This window comes from Mauremys reevesii, linkage group 20, assembly GCF_016161935.1.
Source record: "Mauremys reevesii isolate NIE-2019 linkage group 20, ASM1616193v1, whole genome shotgun sequence".
NCBI lineage: Eukaryota > Metazoa > Chordata > Testudines > Geoemydidae > Mauremys > Mauremys reevesii.
This window is the reverse complement of record NC_052642.1, coordinates 8117218-8139776: the sequence shown is the minus strand read 5'-3', so window position 1 is coordinate 8139776 and position 22559 is coordinate 8117218. Positions and strand designations below refer to the sequence as shown.

Below are 22559 nucleotides of genomic sequence, written 5' to 3'. Positions count from 1 at the left end.
AATGCATTCAGCGTTGGCCTGACTGCTCCACTGAAGTGAGTGAGCATTTTCAGTGGGAGCAGAGTTGGGGTGAGATTTTCAAAATTGCTCGGCTTAGGACTATGTGACTTGCCCAGAAAGGGAATCAGTGGCAGAGTTGGGATTAGAACTCAGGAGATTCTGGCTCCATGTCTCATGCTCAGACCACTAGACCACAGCTAACTCTCAGCAGGAAGTGCCCAAAATCTTGACTGTGTTTGAGATTTTGTTAAGAATCAAGCCGCCTACACATGGCTACACATTTTACTGCAGAATAGGGTATGTGGCTGTCTTACACAGGTACTGAACTGTGGCTTGAAAGCAAATGTTGCTTGATTCATGTCTATCTTGTTGTGTAGCAATTAAAGAGTTAATCATTTCAGATGTGTGATATTTGCTAAAATTGGATGTTGTCATTGAGGGGAGGGGAATTTTTTTTAAAATATGAATTAAAGAAGTGTTTGAAATATTACATATTAGCTTTAAACATTATATCACTGCTATCACGGGGAAATCCTTTCTTTTCTGTTTAGATGAACCATTAGTCTAAACTTCAAATCCCCTTTTGACATGATTTTAAAAAGTCATGAGCTTAAGATATGGCAAAAGGGAAGGGAAAACAACTGCAGAAATTAAACCTACAGGGACACTAGCACAGTCTCCCCGAGACGTGGTTTTGTGCTAATTGAACTTTCTCCTGCAAGGTGACAGGAGATGCAGCAGAGGAACAAAATTATTTTTGTGCTTCGAGCGCGAAATAAAGACCTTCAGGAGAAGCACTCTTGATACTTTCATTACGTTCCACAAGGTATTCCATCTCCTCTTGAGGCCATTGATTAGCTTTTGTGGCTTTGAGTTGTCCTTGAATAAGTGGAACTGTTGCCTCTGATTTTGATTCTTACATCCCGAGGAGAGGGGCTTTTCTTCAAATCTTGGACGTGGCTGTTGTAAGCTTCCTGGAACAGGGAAACATCTTTTGATCTAGGTTTGCACGGTGCCTAGCACAATGGGGTCCTGGTCCATGACTAGGATTTCTAAGCACTACTGGAATGCAAATAATTAGTAATACAGTAGTAATGTAGCCAGTCTCCATGCCAATGCAGGACTGTTCCTTACAAGATGCAAAAGAAGGTTTTTGGGCTAAAGAGGATTTAATTTTAGAAGCCTTTGTTTTTTCAGGATCTCTTCAAAATAGAAAAGCAGCTAGTATAATCTTCACTGTCACCCTTATGAGTAATGTTTTCCTGCTGTCGCAAAGCACCCCACAATTTAGGATTAGTTTTTGAGCCCTTCAGACCCAACCGACTAAGCCCATGCACAAAATACTAATCCTTGTTCCATTTGACTATCTCCTCACACAATTAATGTCAAGAAGCAACTTGGCTGAGATTCACCAGAAAAACGCTTGGTCTCTGGTGCCAGTTTCTCTGTAGAAGTCTTCACTGGTTACTTGGTGGCAGTTAAAACGTGTCTGGAACCCGGAAAAACTTTTCTCTGTGTTTGTACCTTGCCTAGCCCAGTGGGACCAGGGCCTCCAGATGCAACTAAAATACAAACCACAATAATTCAGACAGCAGTGTTGTTATCACTGGAGTATGAGGAGGGCAGCAATTGGTGGGTGAGACCAGGGACTTGAATTTGCCAACTTGTATCAGGCCGTTCAGATGCCTAAATATGGAGTTAGGTGCCAAACTTTACATTTTCTGGCTCAAAATATTGGCCTAACCCTGTTAGGTTATGCTGTTAGCTAAGCGGCTTTTTTGCTCTGGTAATTTTCACTTGAGTTTAAGCTAGTTATTTCCTATAACTATTGTCTCCATAATGAACAGATGAATGGACCAGCTGTAACATCTCATTGATGAATGTCCAAACAAAATGACCTAGTGCCAAAGATCTGTTTTCAAGGCTATGTATTGTCACCAACAGAAGCTTCCAATCCACCCTAATAGAGGCCTTTTGTGGAACTGAATCTGTGTTGAGAATCTCAGTGGGAAACCCTGTAAATGGTTTTTCTCCCTCCTTTTGTCTCTACAGGTGAATCTGTGTCTGTGATTAAACACACTGACCCGATCCCTGACCCCAGGGCTGTCAATCAGGACAAGAAGAACATGCTTTTCTCTGTAAGTTTTTTTCATATCCGTCACCTCCTCTCTTGGCTCTTGTAGAAACAGCCACAGGGTAAAGAACCTCATAGGCAGGTATCAAAGTGTATACGTTTTTGAGCAGTACATTGTAATAAAGGATAATTACTGTTCATTGGAGGGCACAATTTAAGGTGGTATTTTTCCTAAGTGCTCGGTGCTATTGTTTAAGTCAATGGGAACAGAGTTAGGCCAATGCTGAATGCTTTTAAAATATCCCACCCGTAACAGTTTACATGGTGTCAAAAGTTGGCCAGTCATAGAATTGGAAGGGACCTCAGGAAGTTATCTTGTCCAACCCCCTGCTCAAAGCAGGACCAATCCCCAGACACATTTTTACCTCAGTTCCCTAAATGGCCCCCTCAAGGATTGAATTCACAATCCTGGGTTTAGCAGGCCAATGCTCAAACTGAGTTATCCCAGAACATCTGAGTCTTGGTTGTGCTGCAATGTAGAGTCCTTACGAAGGAATAACTGGATGAGAATTTCACAATGGCCATGCTATAGGTCTGGGTCTTGTATCCTTGTGACAATCTGTGGTATTAGAGTAGCAGCCGTGTTAGTCTGTATCAAGACTAACAAATTTATTTAAGATAGAATGGAACACACAGACAGGAGATATTTATACATACAGAGAACATGAAAAGGTGGAAGTATGCATACCAACAGGCAGAGTCTAATCAATTGAGATGAGAAAACTTTTAGAAGTGATAATTAAGATGGTCCATAGAAGGTGTGAGGAGAACTTAACATAGGGAAATAGATTCAATTGGTGTAATGACCCAACCATTCCCAGTCTTTGTTTAAACCACAGTTAATTGTATCTAGTTTGCATATTAATTCAAGTTCAGCAGTCTCTCTTTGGAGTCTGCCTTCAAGTCTGTCACTGAGTGGTTAGAAAGGTTGAAGTGTTCTCCCACTGGTTTTTGAATGTTATGATTCCTGATGTCAGATTTGTGTCCATTTATTCTGTGGTATGTCAACCCTGTAGGTTCCTTTGGTCTTTGAGAGACATTTGTACCGCATAGCCAAGTGGGTTTGCTTTTTTATTAATGTTTCTTTTTAAATGAGATGGAGAACAAAAATCACTCCCAAGCCAGCCAGACCCTTGGTTCCAAATGTAGTCGTCATGGATTGTGGCAGTGTCACTGAATTCAATCTATTGGAGGCATGCTAGCGGTGACTAGCTTCAAACCTCCCCCCACAGCATTACAACCTATGCGACTAATGAAAGAATATTCCACAAAGGCTTATTCATTGGGGCAGTTCTCACTTTACTGTATGTGGCCGAGATTTTCAAAGAGGGCAGCCTAAGGGAGTTTGGTGCCCATTGAGTTTTGGCACCTAACTCCCTTATACTTAGGGCCCTACCAAATTCACAGCCATGAAAAACGCATCATGGACTGTGAAATTTGGTCTCTCTCCGTGAAATCTGGTCTTCTGTGTGCTTTTACCCTATGCTATACAGATTTCACGGTGTTTCTCAAACTGGGGGTCCTGACCCAAAAGGGGGTTGCAAGGTGATTTAGGGAGTATTGCCACTCTTACTTCTGCGCTGCTTTCAGAGCTGGGCGGCTGGAGAGCAGCGGCTGTTGGCTGGGTGCCTAGCTAGAGGAGGGTGACTGGAGAGTGGCAGCTGCTGACCAAGCTCTGAAGACAGCAGAACGGAAGGAAGAGTGGTAATACCATACCATGTTGTCCTTACTTCTCCACTGCTGCTGGCAGTGACTCTGCCTTCAGAGCTGGGCTCCTGGCCAGCAGCCACCATTCTCCAGCCACCCTGCTCTGAAGGCATCGCCAGCAGCAGCGCAGAAGTAAGGGTAGCAGTACCGTATCTCCTCCCCCCACAATAACCTGGCAACCCCCCGACAACTCCTTTTTGATTTAGGACCCGTACAATTACAATACTGTGAAATTTCAGATTTAAATAGCTGACATCATGAAATTTATGATTTTTAAAATCCTATGACCCTGAAATTGGCCTAACTGGACCATGAATTTGGTAGGGTCATACTTATACTCCTTTAAAATCTCAGCCTTTGTGTTTATGGTTTTCTTCTGAAATCATGGACTAGAGGTGTAGCAGGCATTCCTGATTAAACATGCAGAACTCATGGGTTCTGATTCCCCTCCTGCTCCCCCCAGGCTCAAAAAGAAGTAATGCTACACCTGTGTAAAACTGATGATAGAGTTGGACCAATCTGAAGCAGCCTAAGGCTGGATTATGGATGCTAACTCACTCATTTTCATTACTTCATTGCAAAAGCAAGCAAAGCTCTGCAGTCACCTGATTTTTGCTTTTCTTCAGGATTTTTTTTTTAAAGTCCCAAATGGAAACTTGAGGCTTGTGAGGTGCAAACAACTCTCAAACAGCAAAACTGGAGATGGACTCAGGTTGCAAAATTTGTATCTGGAATTTGAATGCTCCAATTAGAGTACAGGATTAGGCGTCAGGACTCCTGGGTTCTTTCCTGAAACCTGTCACTGACTCAAGGTCCAATTTCTCTTACCCTTTCTGAACAAAACTGGTCAAAGTAATTTGTGAAGCAAGACTGTTATACCTTAAAATCCATTAGAGAAGGGTGTAGGGAGAGAAAGGGGGCAGTCCTTTCATTTAGCAGTTTCTACTGGACCAAGCATCTTCAACTTTTCTATGCTCCTTAGGAGTAAAGGGTATACATTGCATCTGGAGATGCTTCTAACTCAAAAAAAGCCCCAAATCACACACATCTTGCAGATCGCAGAAGACTCAGTAGCTAGTGATAGGTCTGGAGAAACCCCTGTTTAGGTTTGGTGGGATATCACCAAAAGTAGAAAGGCCTGTCAAGGGGTCACGGGAAACAGGAATTATTGGGTCCAGGCTGGAGAGAAATTGAACAGTAACTCAGTGACAGGTCTCAGGAAAGAACCCAGGTGTCCTGACTCCAAATCCTGTACTCTAATTGGCAAGTCATCTGCTCTCCCTACACAGTGAGCTACCCATTTGCTGCTTTAAGCTCAAAGATCTAATATTTGTATATTCTGTACATACAAATGACTTCTTTTCCAGGGTACCAATATTGCAGCTGGTAAGGCTGTTGGCGTCGTCATTGCTACCGGGGTATACACAGAAATTGGGAAGATCAGGAATCAGATGGTTGCAACTGAGCCAGAGAAGACCCCATTGCAACAAAAGCTGGATGAGTTCAGCCAGCAACTCTCCAAGGTCATTTCTGTGGTCTGCATAGCTGTCTGGGTCATCAATATCAGCCACTTCAGTGACCCGGTCCACGGCGGCTCTTGGTTTCGTGGGGCTATCTACTATTTCAAGATTGCGGTGGCCTTGGCAGTCGCTGCCATCCCTGAGGGTCTCCCTGCTGTCATCACCACTTGTCTGGCGCTGGGCACGCGCCGTATGGCCAAGAAGAATGCTATTGTGAGGAGCCTTCCTTCAGTGGAAACACTGGGCTGCACCTCTGTCATCTGCTCTGACAAGACTGGTACCCTCACCACCAACCAGATGTCTGTCTGCAGGGTGAGTTCTTGAGCTATGCAAATGTGTAAACACCATGTTGCTTTCCCATAAGGTGTGCAGGGTCTTGAGGCTAATGCATGGGGTTGAGAGTCGGGAGATCTGAGTTTTAGTCCTAGCTCTGCAGCCTTGGGGTAAGTCACTGTCCCTCTGTGCCTCAGTTTACCCATCATTTACCTTCCCCACAGACATACTGCAAGGCTAAAACATTCTCTCTTCTGGCAGAAACTTTGCTAATTTGAAGGAGAGCATGAAGAAGTTTTGCATTATTGCAAACCTGTATAAACATGACCTTCCTTTCCTCCCTATTGGTGGTGAAAATCAGTTTATTATTATTTTTTGCATGGCTCTAGGGCTGCAGTTGTATAGCTCACTCTTGTTCTTTGCGAACAAATAAGACACCTGTTTAAAGGTGTGGCTTTTCAGAGGTTATTTTAAGGATTCTTCTATCTTGGTGCTTTCCTCTGTGGTGGGGATCTACTTGAAATGAGAGCAGCCAGAAGGGCATGTATTTACTCTGTTCTCTCCCATGCTAGTTTAACCACGCTGGTAAGAGATGAGAAACTTAAAAGCTGAACTTCTATCAGAAGTCAAAACTGGAATCAGTTTAACTCCCTGGTTTTAGTATATAAGAAGGGATCACCCTGAGAAATCCAGAGGTCAAGATGAGATTAATGCAACCTGGTTAATCTGTGCTTTTTTTTTTTTAAATCCATGTTTTGTTGTTGGAAAGTTTTGGTCAGCAATCCCATACAGCTGAGTTTGGAATCTAAATATACTATAAACACATGTTATTGGGTAAACACCGGGGGCACCATGGCTGAGGAATGCATCAATTTTAACTGCTATAAAAGAGTGTTATTTTCTGGGGAGCATCTTCCATTCCCCTGCCCTGTGGGGCTTGGCTATATTTGGGTTGACAAGAATAGACTAGGACAGGAAAGATGGGATAATCCAAGCACGCCTCAGTTTCCCTATTAATCCTCCTGTCTAAAAAAAGATGTTTCTTGGTACTGGCACTCAGATTTTATAGGAAAACTTTGGAAAACAACATTTCCCCAGAGGGGAAAAATAAACTTGCCCAGCATCTCTCCCCTGAACCTCCCAGCTTTTATACTTTGTTAGAACAGTCCAAAGTAGACAACATGTTGTAGCATTGCCATATACGCTGTGAGCACTGACTGGTTAACTAGAGATTATTAATATTGGGAAAGTCTGAGATTTCTGCTCTATAAATTATTTAAAATGAGACAGCACTGGAGCTAGCCACTTTAAAAAAATGTGTCATTTCCATGTCTTGCTTAGAAAGGATGGATGGACGGACACACACAACATCTTCCTATTATCCCTTCTGCAAAGCAGATATGTTGGAAGACCAGTGATTCTTCCCATCCTCTTCTACAGGCAGCCAGCGAAAGTAACATTTGTGTGACATTCTGCCTCAGGAGTATGTCTGGCAGGCTGTTCCTGTTCTGTAGCAGTTCTTCTAGTTTCCTTAGTGATATGGCAGAGTAAGTGGCCCATGTTCATCTGCATAATGAATGCGTGGGAGTCTAAAGGCATTAAATGCCAAGTTGATGGTACTGCGGACAGATATGGAAGCAACTCTTGCTGATCAACTAGCTAACCTATAGAGCAGGCGAGACTTTTATCTTTCCAGGAACCTGTTCACACAAGGACAGCATTAAGGTTGCTTTCCCAGCTGGTTTCTTTACCAGGCAGACCACTGAATACTTTAAGTCTTTCCCTTTTTACTTTAGGACTCCCAAGATGAGCAGTTCAAATTGCAGTTCATTAAGGCTGCAGGGTTGCAAGCAGACTCCTTCATCTGGTTTTGGTCCATGTGCACGCAAACATCCTGTGTTTGGACAAACCACAAATTCAAAGCCACTCTCAACCAAAGCCACTCAGGTGTGTTTCTGGCACTGGGTAAGAAGGAGCCTGATTCACTACATTCAAGTGTGTTCAGATCCAGGATATCGATTCAAGCCCATCTCTGAATCAAAGCCATGGGGACTTCTCTTGGTTTCCACCTAAAATCATAAGTTGGTTCAGATATAGGGCAGGGGTGGCCAAGCTTACTGACCCTCCAAGCCACATAAGATAATCTTCAGAAGTTCAAGAGCTGCAGGACATCCATGCTCTTCCCTGCAGGGTGGTGTCTACCCAGGCACGGGGCTTCTGCCCAGAAGCCCCTAGCCCCACCACCCCGCCACAGGGCAGAAGCCCGAGCTCCCCCCACCTCCAGTCTGGTAGCTGCACTTTAACTATAAAAGAGCCCATGTGGCTCATGAGCCATGGTTTGGCCACCCCTTGTATAGTGGTAGCACCTAAAAACTTCATCCAGGTTTGGTCCCCGCTGTGCTAGGTACTGTACAAACATATATAGTAAATGTCAAAATGTCAGTCATCTGCTCCTACTGAAGTCAATGCAAGAGTCCCATTGATTTTAATTTTACAGGATCCAAACCATAAAAGGCAAGACAGAAAAGGGGTGTGAAACAAACAAGTCAAAATGTGTATGCGTGTGCACGGGGAGGGGGGACGATGACACAGAGCAGCAATAACAATATTTAATATCTGCAATAATCACAGTTCTCTCAAAACTCAGCCCAAACTCTCAGCAAACCTAGCTTGAGTTTATAACGTAAAATCAGCTGCTATATTAATTCACTCCTTTTTCAGTATCAACTTAATCAGTCAGCAGAGTCGGGGATCTCTTGGATAACATTATTCCAGGCCCAATCAGCTTGAGGAGACACAGCAATTTTGTGTTAATGTTTAACCTTCGGGAGTTCCCTGGTTAAATAAGGTGACTGCTTAATGGAAGGAATATGGATATTGTTCACAGATTTGCAGACTGTTAAAAAGGCAAATATTTACGCTGGGTGGTCATGACTGCTATTGAGCACTTACTTATCTTGTAGGTGTTCACTTCATTAAACAGACCGGCTCTGTCTTGAGTGGGAACTATATAAAGCCTGTCAATATCCTGGACAAAGGTTAGGCATTAATTTGAGGTTAGCTGGGGCATGCAGCCTTTTATTAGGAAGAATTGGGGCTTCTGTAATGGTCCAATGAAAGCTGTTGTCCAAAGGACTCTTTCAGACCTGTGTCAAGAGGTTTTACAAATAAGAGACCTGTGGCAAGAAACTGCATCCCTGTTTGCAAATCCTGCCCAGTCTGAAGGCTCTCTGCTTTTTCCTACCTCCCCCAGGTTTGCTTAACTCCTTCACTTGGGGCTGGATGGGGAAAAAACATCTATGATGTTTGGATTTTTTCTCCCTTTTTATAGCTTTGAAATTCAAACAGTTTGAAATCCAACCAGCACTTTATGGGCAAAAATGGAGAAAAAATTTGTCTTAACATTTTTGTTTACAAATTCAGATTTTGGCAAAACCTTAAAACAAACTAACAAACCAATGATAATATTCAACGTTTCTGTCATGTAACTCCCTGACTTTTCTCCCCCGTAGTGTTGTGCAAATAAATCATCTGTGCAGTATCTTCTGAACACCTTCCTGGTAGAAACCTTTCCTGGATTCTCCATGAAATACAGCTGACCAAACTTTGCAAACTTTCTCCAGTTGAATCCCACCATTCATGATACTCCATGATACTACCTGAGGCCAGGTCTTGAAATTCTTATTCCTTTTTTACTCAGGCCTTACTCTGGGGGTAAACAAAACTTCTTACTAATGCCAGTGCATAATTAAGGACTTCAGTATTTGGGCCTTGATCCATCAAAGCACTTAAGCACGTGCCTAACTAAAAGTGTGTGAAATGGCTTGAAGCATGTGCATAATTTAAATCACATGTTTAAAGGTATGCACTTTAATGAGAGCCGAATGCTTAGTAGAGCTTTGCAACCAGCATGACACTGGTCCTCCTTCGTGACATGAATTATATGCACTATACCAGCTTCCGATCTTTATCATTCTTCTTCTTTCACCACCAAGCTTTCTCTGCCATTGTTTGGTATGATAATTCCAGAACCGAGTGGTCATGGTAGCCTGGGAACTGGCTTTCTTGGTGAGTTCACAGATCCGTTGCCTACTTTCAGTTTCATTCTTGAGAGTCTAGATCAGGGGTCAGCAACCTTTCAGAAGTGGTGTGCTGAGTCTTCATTTATTCACTCTAATTTAAGGTTTCGCGTGCCAGTAATGCATTCTAATGTTTTTAGAAGGTCTCTTTCTATAAGTCTATAATATATAACTAAACTATTGTTGTATCTAAAGTAAATAAGGTTTTTAAAATGTTTAAGAAGCTTCATTTAAAATTAAATTAAAATGCAGAGCCCCCCGGACTGGTGGCCAGGATCTAGGCAGTGTGAGTGCCACGGAAAATCAGCTCACGTGTCGCCTTTGGCACACGCGCCATAGGTTGTCTACCCCGATCTAGATAATTGCTGAGAGTCTCTCTTTTCTCAGCTTGATACATGCTGCTGTGGGTATTTGTTGAAATTTTTACATAATCCCATCGGTTGTGCTCAGCACTGAGTAGCATATGGAGCTGCCTCACCTCTTAAGTTTTGTCTTCATATGTTCTTTTGCTGTTGAGCAGTGGTTCTCAACCAGGGGCCCAGGGCCCCCTTGGGGGGCTGCGAGCAGGTTTCAGGGGATCCGCCAAGCAGGGCCAGTGTTAGACTTGCTGGGGCCCAGGGCAGAAAGCCGAAGCCCCACTGCATGGGGCTGAAGTCCGGGGCCCTGAGTCCCACCACCCGAGGCTGAAGCCAAACATAGGTTTGTGGGGGCCCCTGTGGCATGGAGCCCCAGGCAATTGCCCTGCTTGCTACCCCCTCATGCCGGCTCTGGCTTTTATATGCAGAAAACTAGTTGTGGTGGCACAGGTGGGCTGTGGAGTTTTTATAGCGTGTTGGGGGGGAGGGAGGCTCAGAAAGAAAAAGGCTGAGAACCCCTGCTATAGAGAGTTAGGGTACAACACCATGTTAGTCAGAGGTTTTAAGGCCGTAAGGGATGAATATAGTCCATCTGACCTGCATAATAAAGGCCACAGAAGTTCCCTAAGTGATTTGAGCATCTTCAACAGAAGTTATGTAATCTCCAAATAGACCTGTTCAATCTCACTGTTCCTTGTTCTGAAGCAATTTAATTGGCGCTAGATAATTCACGTTAATCCCTGCTCTCCACCCAGAGACTGGGCTAAAAGCTTTCTTGTGATCAGCAAAACACAGATAGTAGCTAATTAACTTCCATCTGTTTTTTTCTGTTCAGATCCAATCCTTGAGATTATTGTGATTTATTTCTGTCCCATAACTTCCTCTAGATATTCTTACTTTTCCCTTAATGGTAATTAATTAATGACATGCAGCAACCCCAGCTAGCTTTGCCGGCCTGAATTTCTTGCTTTTGCTTCAGGGCTTTCAGTTCAAGTCTTGGTGGCTGATTTTTACCAACCTCTTATAATCCCTAATTCACCTTTGAAAATCAGTCTATTTAGGAGCTGTAGCATAACCTTAGAGCTCTCATTCAGCACAGCACTTCAGGATGTGTGTAAGTCCCTCTCTAATCAGCAAAGCACTTAGTAGGTGCTGAAATACCATTGACTTAACTTCACTGAGGCCTATTTGTAGTACAGTAGCGCCTAGAGGCTGCATTCAAGAGCAGAGTCCCATTGTGATAGGCACTGCGCAAATGCATATAAAAAAGCAGACCCTGCCAAAAAAAAAAAAAAACCCAAAAAACAAAACCAAGCTTACAATCTAAATAGACAAGTCAGACAATGGGTGGGAGGGTTAATAGGTGGGCAGGCGGGCGGGGGTGGGGGAGTGACTTTTCCAGAGTCAGACATCAGGTCACTGGAAGAGCTGAGAATAGCACCCAAGGTCTTGTGACTCCGAGTCCAGTGTCTAATCCCCCTAGGCCTGCATGAGGGAAGCCTGCACTGTTCTATGCACAGAGGACTCGGCCTTCCAATCAGTCAGCCCTGGAACTTTTTATAAGCTTGACACTCGCTAAATGAAAGGAACGAGACAAAAAAAATTCTGCCAGGATGAGTAGGGTCCTTATATGGAATACAGCTAAAACGTCCCTCTTCCTCCCCCATGAGCTGATCAACAGAATGGCTGGCATTCCCGACTTTCCCTGTTATATAATAAATGAATTGCTGCGGGGTATGCACAGTAAGTGCCTATCAATGCTCCCTAGCCCGCGATGGTCAAAGCAGTCTGAATACTAGCTCTAGTCCAAGTTTGCATTGAAACCAGACCATGGAGGGAATAATTTTAGAAGATTCCCACTGTCTGTCTGGGTTATTGTCTCTCCTGTATGGCTGCTTTGACAGGGGAGATGATATGGGAGGAAGCCATTATGTAATTATGTTAACTGCAAGCATTATTTAGCATAGGGGGAGGGGGAGAGAAATGTTTTACCTCTGTCCTCGCAGATTGCTTCCTTTTTATAGAAGAAGATTGCAGGATCTGTGTAATAAGTTAATAACTCTGAATTAAGCTCATCATGGAGCCTTTGAACAACAGTTATTGAAATTGACATTCAGCTCAAATTATAGTCTCTTAAAACTTGGCATATGGCACCCTTTTATGCTCCATTACTTAATACACCAGCAGTCCCAGACGCAGAGGATGACATTTGGAAGTTATGATCTGATGGGCGCGTTTGGAAAGATAAGTACATGCCTCGTAACCCGTTGAAACAACATTGGATGAGCTGAACTTCCTGAGGGGACAAAGAATGTGTTCTTATTTTAAAACTGACTGCCTGGCTCGTCCCTTCTAAATAAGGGCAATTGGCACTGGCTAGGCAAACAGAATGCTGTTACTGGACCTGATCCTGTTGAGATGCTGCGTGCCCTCCAAGCTTTTAATATCGGCGGGCGCCGAGAGAGCTCAACAGCTTGTTGTAGGTGCTCTGCACTTGGCTGGACCAGTCCCATGACTCTGCCATTGCTGTGCTGATAGCCAAATGTCAGCTTTCCTAGTGAGGGGGAGACATTGTGGAGAGCTCCATATGGACTTTTACATAGATTGTGCACTGTGACTGCAGGAAGGGGAGAAGGGTGACTCTTAAACAGCTGAGTAAGAGATAGGCGCAGTGGATTGCAACTATGTGAATCACCCATTGGATAGAGGAGACAGGTGAATTTGTGTTTCTGTGGCAATCTGTTCTGCAAGCTGACTTCAGATCACTCCCAGGTTCTCTCTCCTCTTAAATATCCTGATTTTGGGGGCTTTTGAATGAGTTGTTTCAGCAGTTCTGATGGACTCTGGCTAACATGCAAACACTTACATGAGTATCCTGGAAAATACTGTAGGCAGACCAGCTTCTCTAGAGTCGTGGTTTTTGCGTGAATGCCCCTTTGTTAGGGCCAATCTACAGGACACTGCAGTTTGATTCAGCAGCTTCTATCTAAAACAAACACAAGCTGCTTTTCGTTAGATTCTCTTGCTCAGGGCTTCCGCCTCCTCCCCTTTTGGATCTATAGGACCTATGACCATTTTTCTAGGTTGCCAGTTTGAATCCAGCCCAAGTTGGTAGTGATGAAGGGACTAGACAGATGCTTGGGGATCTTGATCAGCTTCCCAAGAAACGTGAAAATGAAAGCATAAATAGATGACTAGGAGTGTTTAAATCATAGCCGTTTATTCCATTATGGTACTTTGCACTTTTCTACTGCATGTATCCATCTGAAGAGCTAAAAGCAGTGTAAAAGTTCTTATCTGTATTTTGCAGATGGGCAAACTGGGGTGTAGAGAGGGAAAGTTATGTGCCCAATAGATCTCAAAAACAGAACTGGGATGCAAACCCAGGTCTCCTCTTAGTCCTGTGACCCTAAGTTCATCCTTACTCCTATGGCATCACAGACACTTGTCCACAGTTCAGGATCCCAGGAAGGTGTGAATAGTTTTTGTATTAATCCCAATTGTTTTTTCTTTCTTCTTGCAAAGTAAACATTTATCATTAGGAACCTTGTCACCGTTACTGATGAGCCCCTTACATCCCATACCACTGTCTCATTTTGGCAGCATTTTTATGTATTTCTTTTCGTGTAGGGCAGAAAATACGTTTAAATAACCCCCCCAAAACTAACTTTCCTCATCTTGCCTCTCTCCTCTCAAATGAGCCTGCAGAAAAAGTGCCCAGCATTACTTAGAGGTAAGTATTTTTATGATCCAGTTGCTTTCCAAAATGTGTCTAGATTAGTGCTGTTATCCCAAGGGCAGAAATGAGAATTGAGCTGCAGAAGGACCAGTATGCGTACATGTGTGGGTGGCAAGTTCCTAGGTTATTTTCTTTTTAGATCTCTAATATTACATTTTTGACACACACATGTGGCTTTAAAAGGGTTAAACGCAGAGGTACGCATTGGAGCGAGAACTTGAGCTGGGGCCGACTGAGTTTCCTTCTTTGTGTGACACAGGAGTTAGTGTGCACCCTCCAGCCTTATAAGGTAAACAGTGCAGCGGGTTATATAGAAGATTTGTTTGGCTGGCTCAGCTCCAGCAGCTTTTCACAGAAAGTGCCATTTAAACTGCTGGTGCAGATAAGTTTGGGTTTTTATACCTTCATTTAAAAAAAAAAAGTTACCTATCCTGTTTATGGATTAACCTGCAGCTATTTCCTCTTCACTATTTACAGTTACTGCAAACATACCCCTCTATTCCTTCAGGAAATACGCCATAATGTAATAGCGAAAACCTGCTAGTCCCACAATCAAAATCCCACCCCCTTTCCACCAACCCATCTTGACTTAATGCCATTGCATTAGTCACTGAGCACATTCTAGGGTAGGAAATTTAATGTAGCTCTTGGTTGCCGTGGGTTACAGAACACCATTTTTAAATAGGTTTAGATTAGAAAAATAAAGAGGTTGTGACCAATAAAAAAAATTGACGGACTTAGTGTTGTGAAAGTGTTAATTGTTCCACAACCTAGCGTGTTTGAGAAAGAAGACCCTATACCAAGCAGGGAGCGAGAACTGGGTAGGAGGTTGGGGGTAGTTGCATGCTCCAGTTTGCAGACCAATAGCAAGTGCATCTGATGTGAACGTGTACTGCCCATAATATGGGTTCAATACATGGCACTCAGCTTTCAGAAGAGACCAGTAACTTTTGGTGCCTGTTTTGTGCGAGGGTACTCAACCTGAAGCACCTTAAAAAGGGGCCTGAGTTTCAGGAGAAGCTGAGCATCCACCCTCCAACAATCAGAGTTTAAGATGGGCGCCAAAAGCATGAGGCATCCAGAATCAATAGTCACGTTTGAAAATTTCAGACATGCATGCATACGTCTTGCCCTAAGTTCCTGGAGCGACTTTGTTTATCTGCCTAGGCATTTATATAGCTCTCCTCACTGTCATGTTTGAGCACTTACCGCCTTAGATAGAATTGGCCAGGCAGTGTTCTTGTGCTATTCTAGATATGGCTATCTTTGAGTTTTGCCAGTCGTAGGACACACAAGTCAGTCAGCTCTCTTAGCAAAGTCCTTATTGCACTGGTTCTTGAATACCATGCTAGGAGAGGTGGGCTACCTTCTGACTCGAGGAAGGACTAAAAAAAATTCTGCAGAGGAGCAGACTTGGCTCTTTCACAATCTCCTGGTCAATGGTTCTCTCAGATATCCTTCAGTGGTGCTGAGATACCATGATGATGGTCTGAGAATAAGAACCAGAACAAATTCATAAGAACATAAGAATGGCCACACTGGGTTAGACCAAAGGTCCATCTAACGCAGTATCCTGTCTTCTGACAGTGGCCAATGCCAAGTGCTTCAGAGGGAATGAACAGAACAGGTAATCATCAAGTGATCCATCCCCTGTTGCCCATTCCCAGCTTCTGGCAAACTGAGGCTAGGAACCCCATCCCAGCCTATCCTGCCTAATAGCCATTGATGGACCTATCCTCCATGAACGTATCTAGTTCTTTTTTGAACCCTGTTTTAGTCTTGGCCTTCACAACATCCACTGGCAAAGAGTTCCACAGGTTGACTGTATTGTGTGAAGAAATACTTCCTTTTGTTTGTTTTAAACCTGTTGCTTATTAATTTCATTCGGTGACCTCTAGTTCTTGTGTTATGAGGAGGAGTAAATAACACTTCCTTATTTACTTTCTCCACACCAGTCATTATTTTATAGACCTCTATCATATCCTCCCTTAGTCATCTCGTTTCCAAGATGAAAAGTCCCAGTCTTATTAATCTCTCCTCATGTGGATCCTTACCCCATATCATTTTTGTTGCCCTTTTCTGTACCTTTTCCAATTCCAATTTTTTTTCTTATTCTTTTTTGAGATGGGGCGACCACATCTGCACGCAGTATTCAAGATGTGGGTGTACCATATATATAAAATAGAGTGAGAGAGAGAGAGACAGACAGACAGACACACACACACACAATATAATATTTTCTCTCTTATCTATTCCTTTCCTAATGATTCCCAACATTGTTAGCTTTTTTTGCCACCGCACATTGAGTGGATGTTTTCAGAGAACTATCCACAATGACTCCAAGATCTTTCTTGAGTGGTAACAGCTAATTTAGACCCCATCATTTTATATGTATAGTTGGAATTATGTTTTCCAGTGTGCATTCCTTTGCAATTATCAACATTGAATTTCATCTGCCGTTTTGTTGCTCAGTCACCCAGTTTTGTGAGATCCCTTTGTAACTCTTTGCAGTCTGCTTTGGACTTAACTATCTTCAGTAGTTTTGTATCATCTGCACATTTTGCCACCTCACTGTTTCAGATCATTTATGAATATGTTGAGCAATATTGGTCCCAGTAGAGGCCCCAGGAGGACACACTATTTACCCCTCTCCATTCTGAAAACTGACCGTTTATTTTTACCCTTTGTTTCCTATCTTTTAACCAGTTACTGATCCATGAGAGGACCTTCCCTCTTATCCCAGGACACCTTACTTTGCTTAGGAGCCTTTGGTGAGGGACCTTTCAAAGGCTTTCTGAAAATCTAAGTACACTGTATCCACTGTATCTACCTTGTCCACATGCTTGTTGACCCCCTCAAAGAATTCTAGTAGATTGAGGCATGATTTCCCTTTACAAAACCATATTGACTCTTCCCCAACAAATCGTGTTCATCTATGTGTTTGATAATTCTGTTCTTTACTATCATTTCGACCAATTTTCCCGGTACTGAATTTAGGTTTACCAGCCTGTAATTGCCGGGATTGCCTCTGGAGCCTTTTTTAAAAACTGATGTCACATTAGCTATCCTCAAGTCATCTGGTACAGAAGCTGATTTAAATAATAGGTTACATACCACAGTTAGTAGTTCTGCAATTTCACATTTGAGTTCCTTCAGAACTCTTGGGAGAATGCCATCTGGTCCTGCTGACTTGTTACTGTTCAATTAATCAATTTGTTTCAAAACCTCCTCTGACACCTCAGTCTGGGATAGGTCCTCAGATTTGTCACCTAAAAAGAATGGCTCAGGTTTGGGACTCTTCCTCACGTCCTCAGCCATGAAGACTGATGCAAAGAATTCATTTAGTTTCTCTGCAATGGCCTTGTTGTCCTTGAGTGCTCCTTTAGCATCTCGATCATCCAGTGGCCCCACTGGGTGTTTAACATGTTTCCTGCTTCTGATGTACTTTAAAAAAAAAATTGCTGTTACTTTTTGTGTCTTTGGTTAGCTGTTCTTCAAATTCTTTTTTGGCTTTCCTAGTTATATGTTTACACTTCACTTTCCAGAGTTTTTGCTCCTTTCTATTTTCCTCAATAGGATTTAACTTCCACTTTTTAAAGGATGCCTTTTTGCTTCTAACTGCTGCTTTTACTTTGTTGTTTAGCCACGGTGGCACTTCTTTGGTCTCTTACTATACTTTAATTTGGGGTATACATTTAAATTGAGCCTCTACTGTGGTGTCTTTAAAAAGTTTCCATGCAGCTTGCAGGGATTTCACTTTTGGCATTGTGCCTTTTTAATTTCTGCTTCACTAACATTCTCATTTTTGCATAGTTTCTCTTTCTGAAATTAAATGCTACCATTGTGAGCTGCTTTGGTGTTTTCCACCCCACAGAGATGTTAAATTTTATTATATTATGGTCACTATTACCAAGGAGTTCAGCTATATTCACCTCTTGGACCAGATCCTGTGCTCCACTTAACACTAAATCAAGAAATTGCCTCTCCTTTTGTGGGTTCCAGGACTAGCTGCTCCAAGAAGCAATAATTTAAGGTATCAAGAAACTGTATCTTTGCATCCCCTCCTGAGGTGACATGTACCCAGTCAATATGGGAATAGTTGAAATCCCCCGTTATTGAGTTTTTTATGTTTATAGCCTCTCTAATCTCCCTGAGCATTTCACAGTCACTGTCACGATCTTGGTCAGGTTGTCTTCAAGAGCAACCCAAAAAGAGAGAGGGAGGAAGATCTGATGAGCAGTATTAAACATTTTGTAGCTTGTGGCTATTTAGTGGGATGGGGACACTAAAAGTATTTCTCCTCTTTGCGTTGTAGGGGCCTTCAGAACGTCCATTGTAATTATTTACTAGTTTAAAATAGACCCCCATGCTTGGGCACCATATTCTGTTTGAAACCAATACACAATTCACAGAAACTGAAAATACTCCTCCCATGCTGCAGAGGTGGCTCTTGTTATTTAGTATGGGAGTGCTGACGCTGTACACTGGGCTGTCCATCTAACTATTCAGATGCTTGAATGTCTCCCATACCTGCATTATCCAAGCACCTCAGAAAGCGTAACAAACCTATCCTTACTGCATCCCTGTGAGGTAGGGAAGTATTCTTATTGCCTGTATCATGCATGGGAAAATGAAGGCACAGGTAGCTTAAATGACTTGCCTAAGGTCACAGAGCAAATCTGTGGCAGAGCAAAGGATTAAAACTGGGTTTCCTGAGTCATTGGCTAGCAACCTAACAGAGCCATTCTTCCTGTCTAACAGCCAGCAACTGAACCCAGATCACTGAGTGCCAGCCAAGTATCTTAGCCACAAGACCATACTTTGTTGTCAATGAATACATGGTTCTTGCCTCAAGGAGTTTACAATCTGAACAGCCAGGAACTCAATGGGAGACCAGGCTGATGGTGATAACTTAGGGTTTTTTTAAACTAAAACAGTGGGATGGTTGACGGCACTGTATCAGTGTGGGTTGATGAACCCTCGTGGGAGAAGTGGATTTTTCAGGAGGGGCATAAAAGGGGAGAGTGGGAGCTGGCCTGTTGGGGTGGGGAGGTCATTGCTTAAATGGGTAAGTAGAAACCTGGCCTGGGAGACTGGTGTTGAATCCTGCCTTCCTTGCCCACCCAAATGGTCCGTGGAAGCCAATCCAATTAGCCACGTACTAAGGCAAGCAGAATACAGCCCTACTCATTCAGTGCTGTTTGCATATGTGCTGGGGGAAGCACGTACTGGATAAAAAGCGTGTGTGTGTTCAGTGCAGCATTGAGCTATGGTCATGGCTCTGTGTGTGTGTGTGTTCAGTGCAGCATTGAGCTATGGTCATGGCTCCACCTTCCCTACACCAGAACATTAAGCCCACAGCGTCATTATTCCTTTCCATCATCAGCTGCTGAAAGGTTTCACAAGCTGTTTTTTCAACCCATGTGCAAATGATCATTTGGCTTTCTCCATTTATCAACACCCTCCCCCACGTGCTTGGGGAGAACATAAACCAGGCTTAACCAGTGCTGACAGGCAGTCTATACAGAATGAAATCCAAGAGGAAGTAGCCTGGGATTTGTGGGAGAGAATGACGGGCACATATGCCAAGTTTATAAACACTGGCCTGTTGATGTTTGACTTTGCTTCCTGATGTTTGAAGAACTCTCCAGTTTCTACAGGGGCTAGAAACACTTCAGTGACTATGCTAAGAGTCTTCTAGGACAGGGCACTGAAATAGGACAGCTTAGGAACGATGTTGACTCTGTGAGCAGGCCTGGACTATTTTGGGATAAGGGGGGTTGGGAAACTCATGAGAGCATCACAGCTGGGTACATGAGGCAGGAAGGTTTGCACTAGGATTAATGCCATTGTAAAGAGGTAGAAAGCTGCAGATGGTTTCTTCTGATGAGCAAAACTACCATGGTGGCGTTGGAAGGGGGTTGCGCTTATGTAAGCCTAGAGGCCAATTGCTAGTCTGAATTCCTTTCTTCTGGGGGAGCAAACTGAGACCAGCCCCTGGTTATGATGCAGAACTCCGTCCCTATGGGCAGATGTTGCACTAACCGCTAAGCTATGAATGCCTGGGGTCACTATCTCCCCTCATCAGTTCATGAACAAGTGGCTTAAAAACGTGGGGAAGGGAAAATTGTACTGTAATGTTGATGAGCTTTTAAAGTTCATCTAACAGCTGCCAGATGTCAGGGTTATGCCTTAGCAATGTGAGCAACCAGCTGGGGTAGAAGTGAAAACGAGCTGGGTGTTATGTAGGGTTAATCCTTACTGGACGCTAGTCCACATGTCAAAATGACAGTACCAGACTATTGGACTTGACTGGTGATGTCTCTGAAGGGATGGTTAAGCAGGACAAGGTGCACTGGGGAAGTGACAATTCCCTCAATTCCCCCTAACCAGTTAGTGCGTAGGTGGGAAAATGTGCTGTTAAAGTGTTTCCACCTTGCCCAGGGCTGGACTTTTCCTGTTCTCTTTTGCTGATAATGTGTTAAGGCCACTGAGCCATAAATTTGCTATTTTGAGCCTGGAGCTCTCAGGTTACTCATTTGTTCAACTTAATGCCTCGGAATAATGTGTCACAGAAAGCAAATAGCCTGATTGATGGAGAGGAACCAAAGATGAACTGTAAATACAGGTCCCTGTTTAGGAAGTCAGTTAGTTGTTACCATCCTTTGGCACATTAGGGTACTCAGACAAAAAAGTCAATAGTGGAAGCAACGGATGTTTTAATCGTAAGGTTCCTATTCCAACCTCTCTCTAATGTACCCATATGTAACAGGCATTGTGAAAGCCAGTTGTAGCTAACAAGGTCTATTCCTCAAAAGACAGTGTTTCTAGCAAAATCAAATCATTTAAATGAGCAGAAATTAATGAAAACTCCCCAGACTGGGCTTCAGATCATTCCTGTCACCCTGGGATTGGTGCTCCGCCTGCTCAAAGCCATCCCGATCCCAGTTTCAGGCAGCAGCCACTCCTGTAGACCTTTCTCCTTCCACCTGAAAGAGAGCCCAGCTTGACTCTTGAATCCCAGGATGAGTTTGCAGGGCTGGCAGCAATGGTCTAGATGCACTCATTCATGGTTAATAAGGAAACAACGTCACTATAATCATGGAAGCTCCTCTGTGCTATTGGCCACTAACTTTTTTGAGAGCAGAACTGCACTTTAAGGACTCCTCCTGCAAACTCTGGGTGTGCAGAAATCTCAGTGAAATCAATAGGTCTGTAGGTTTGGGTCCTGACAGAACTGATTTTGTGGCATTGGACCCCGAGCCACCTCTACTTTCAACTCTGTGGAAGTTCAGATCCAGATCAGACCTTCCTGGCCCATTTCTAAACAGAAATGCCATTTTAAAACACAGCCTTAAAATAAATAAACCTCTAACTGTGTGTGGCCAACAGTTTAGATCATGAGAAACAGGTTGTACCTGTAGCAGCCAGCGTACTTGAGCACTGTATGATGGCTCCAGTAACCTCCACCGCTTCCCATTCAGGAACCATATTCCTTTGTCAAATGTTCCTTTACTTTGCCAAGTTTCCCTACTTAATAATTTGTTAAAATTAACACAGAAAATCACTAGAAACAGGGAAATTAATCTGCAGTGCATAGGGGTGGGTGGGGAGCACCCTAATTTTGGAAGCATGTGTGATCACAGTGCATAGTTATGTCTCTAATGCTGGTAGACACCCACTGGCAAAGCCAACTGGAGAAACATGTGATAGGATAGTTGTCAAGGTAACTTCAATTGTGTGTGTGTGTGTGTGGATACCACAGTAAACAGTCTTGTAAAGCTAATGTAAATTGACAGTGCCTCTAATGGACAAGTTGCTGCTGGTGGGGTGGTGAGAGAGACAGGAATCTATCACTCTGATCAGAGCCATTTCACTCTGGAGGCAGAATCTTCTGCACATGTTTACAATGGGCTTCGGCCATTAGAAACTCACTTGTCGCTTACATTGGCATGAATATAGCATGTGGTGAATGGTACTGGATCGAGAGCCCTGAAGACGGATGTCCTCTGTCTCATAAGAGGTGTGCCCCATAGCGATAGTGCAGGCTCTATTATAGTGCTGGAGGGATGGATTGACCTGATGTTAGATGGTATGGCTGGACCAGAATTTCTCAGGTGTCTCCATCAATTTATGGTGTATTTAAACTTTCATTTAAAATAGTTTCCAGCCCTGAAGAAAAGTTTACAAAGGAGACCTTATGATGAAGTGCTGTCTTCAGAGTCTGCAGAAAGCCTGAAACAATGAGCATTTTATTTAAACATGATGCTAATGCTGAAACCTAATGACAGTGCAAATATTGTTAATTATTTTGCTGCCGAGTGGAGGACCTGAGTTCTGTCCGTTCTGACTGAAGTTCAGTGGGGCCAGGATGGTGTGTAGGATAGTGACAGTTGTGAAGTTATTTTGGCTGCCTCGCAACATGGACTGCAGGCTTGATAAGTGGCCTGAACAGATAATCTAGTTCTAATTTAGCTTGTAAATGCCTCTGAATCCTCTGATGAAATGTTGTTGTGTAACTTGGCTAAAGCAGCTCTTAGTAATTTGACCACAAGGTTTCTCTGGGCTTCCTACACAACATTGCGCTATTTCCCTCTACCCCTTTTCTGTAGTGATAGAAGTACCTCACTGCCCCAACTGCTAACTTCCACCCAGGGCCGCCCAGAGGATTCAGGGGGCCTGGGCTCTTTGGGGCGGGGGGCCCCCGCTTCGGTAGTAATTCGGCAGTCGGAGGTCCTGCTCTGGGACCCG

At 43.4% G+C, this 22559-nt stretch overlaps 1 protein-coding gene across 2 annotated transcripts in view; it reads left to right on the top strand.

Annotated features, from left to right (window-relative positions):
- Nucleotides 1-22559, top strand: part of ATP2A3 (ATPase sarcoplasmic/endoplasmic reticulum Ca2+ transporting 3) — a 137234-nt gene that overhangs the window by 76102 nt on the left and 38573 nt on the right. For both annotated transcript variants that reach the window (XM_039507846.1, XM_039507847.1), the window contains exons 7-8: nucleotides 2053-2138; nucleotides 5209-5673. In XM_039507846.1, the coding sequence (XP_039363780.1) occupies nucleotides 2053-2138; nucleotides 5209-5673 (551 nt within the window). The remainder of the gene's footprint in view (nucleotides 1-2052; nucleotides 2139-5208; nucleotides 5674-22559) is intronic.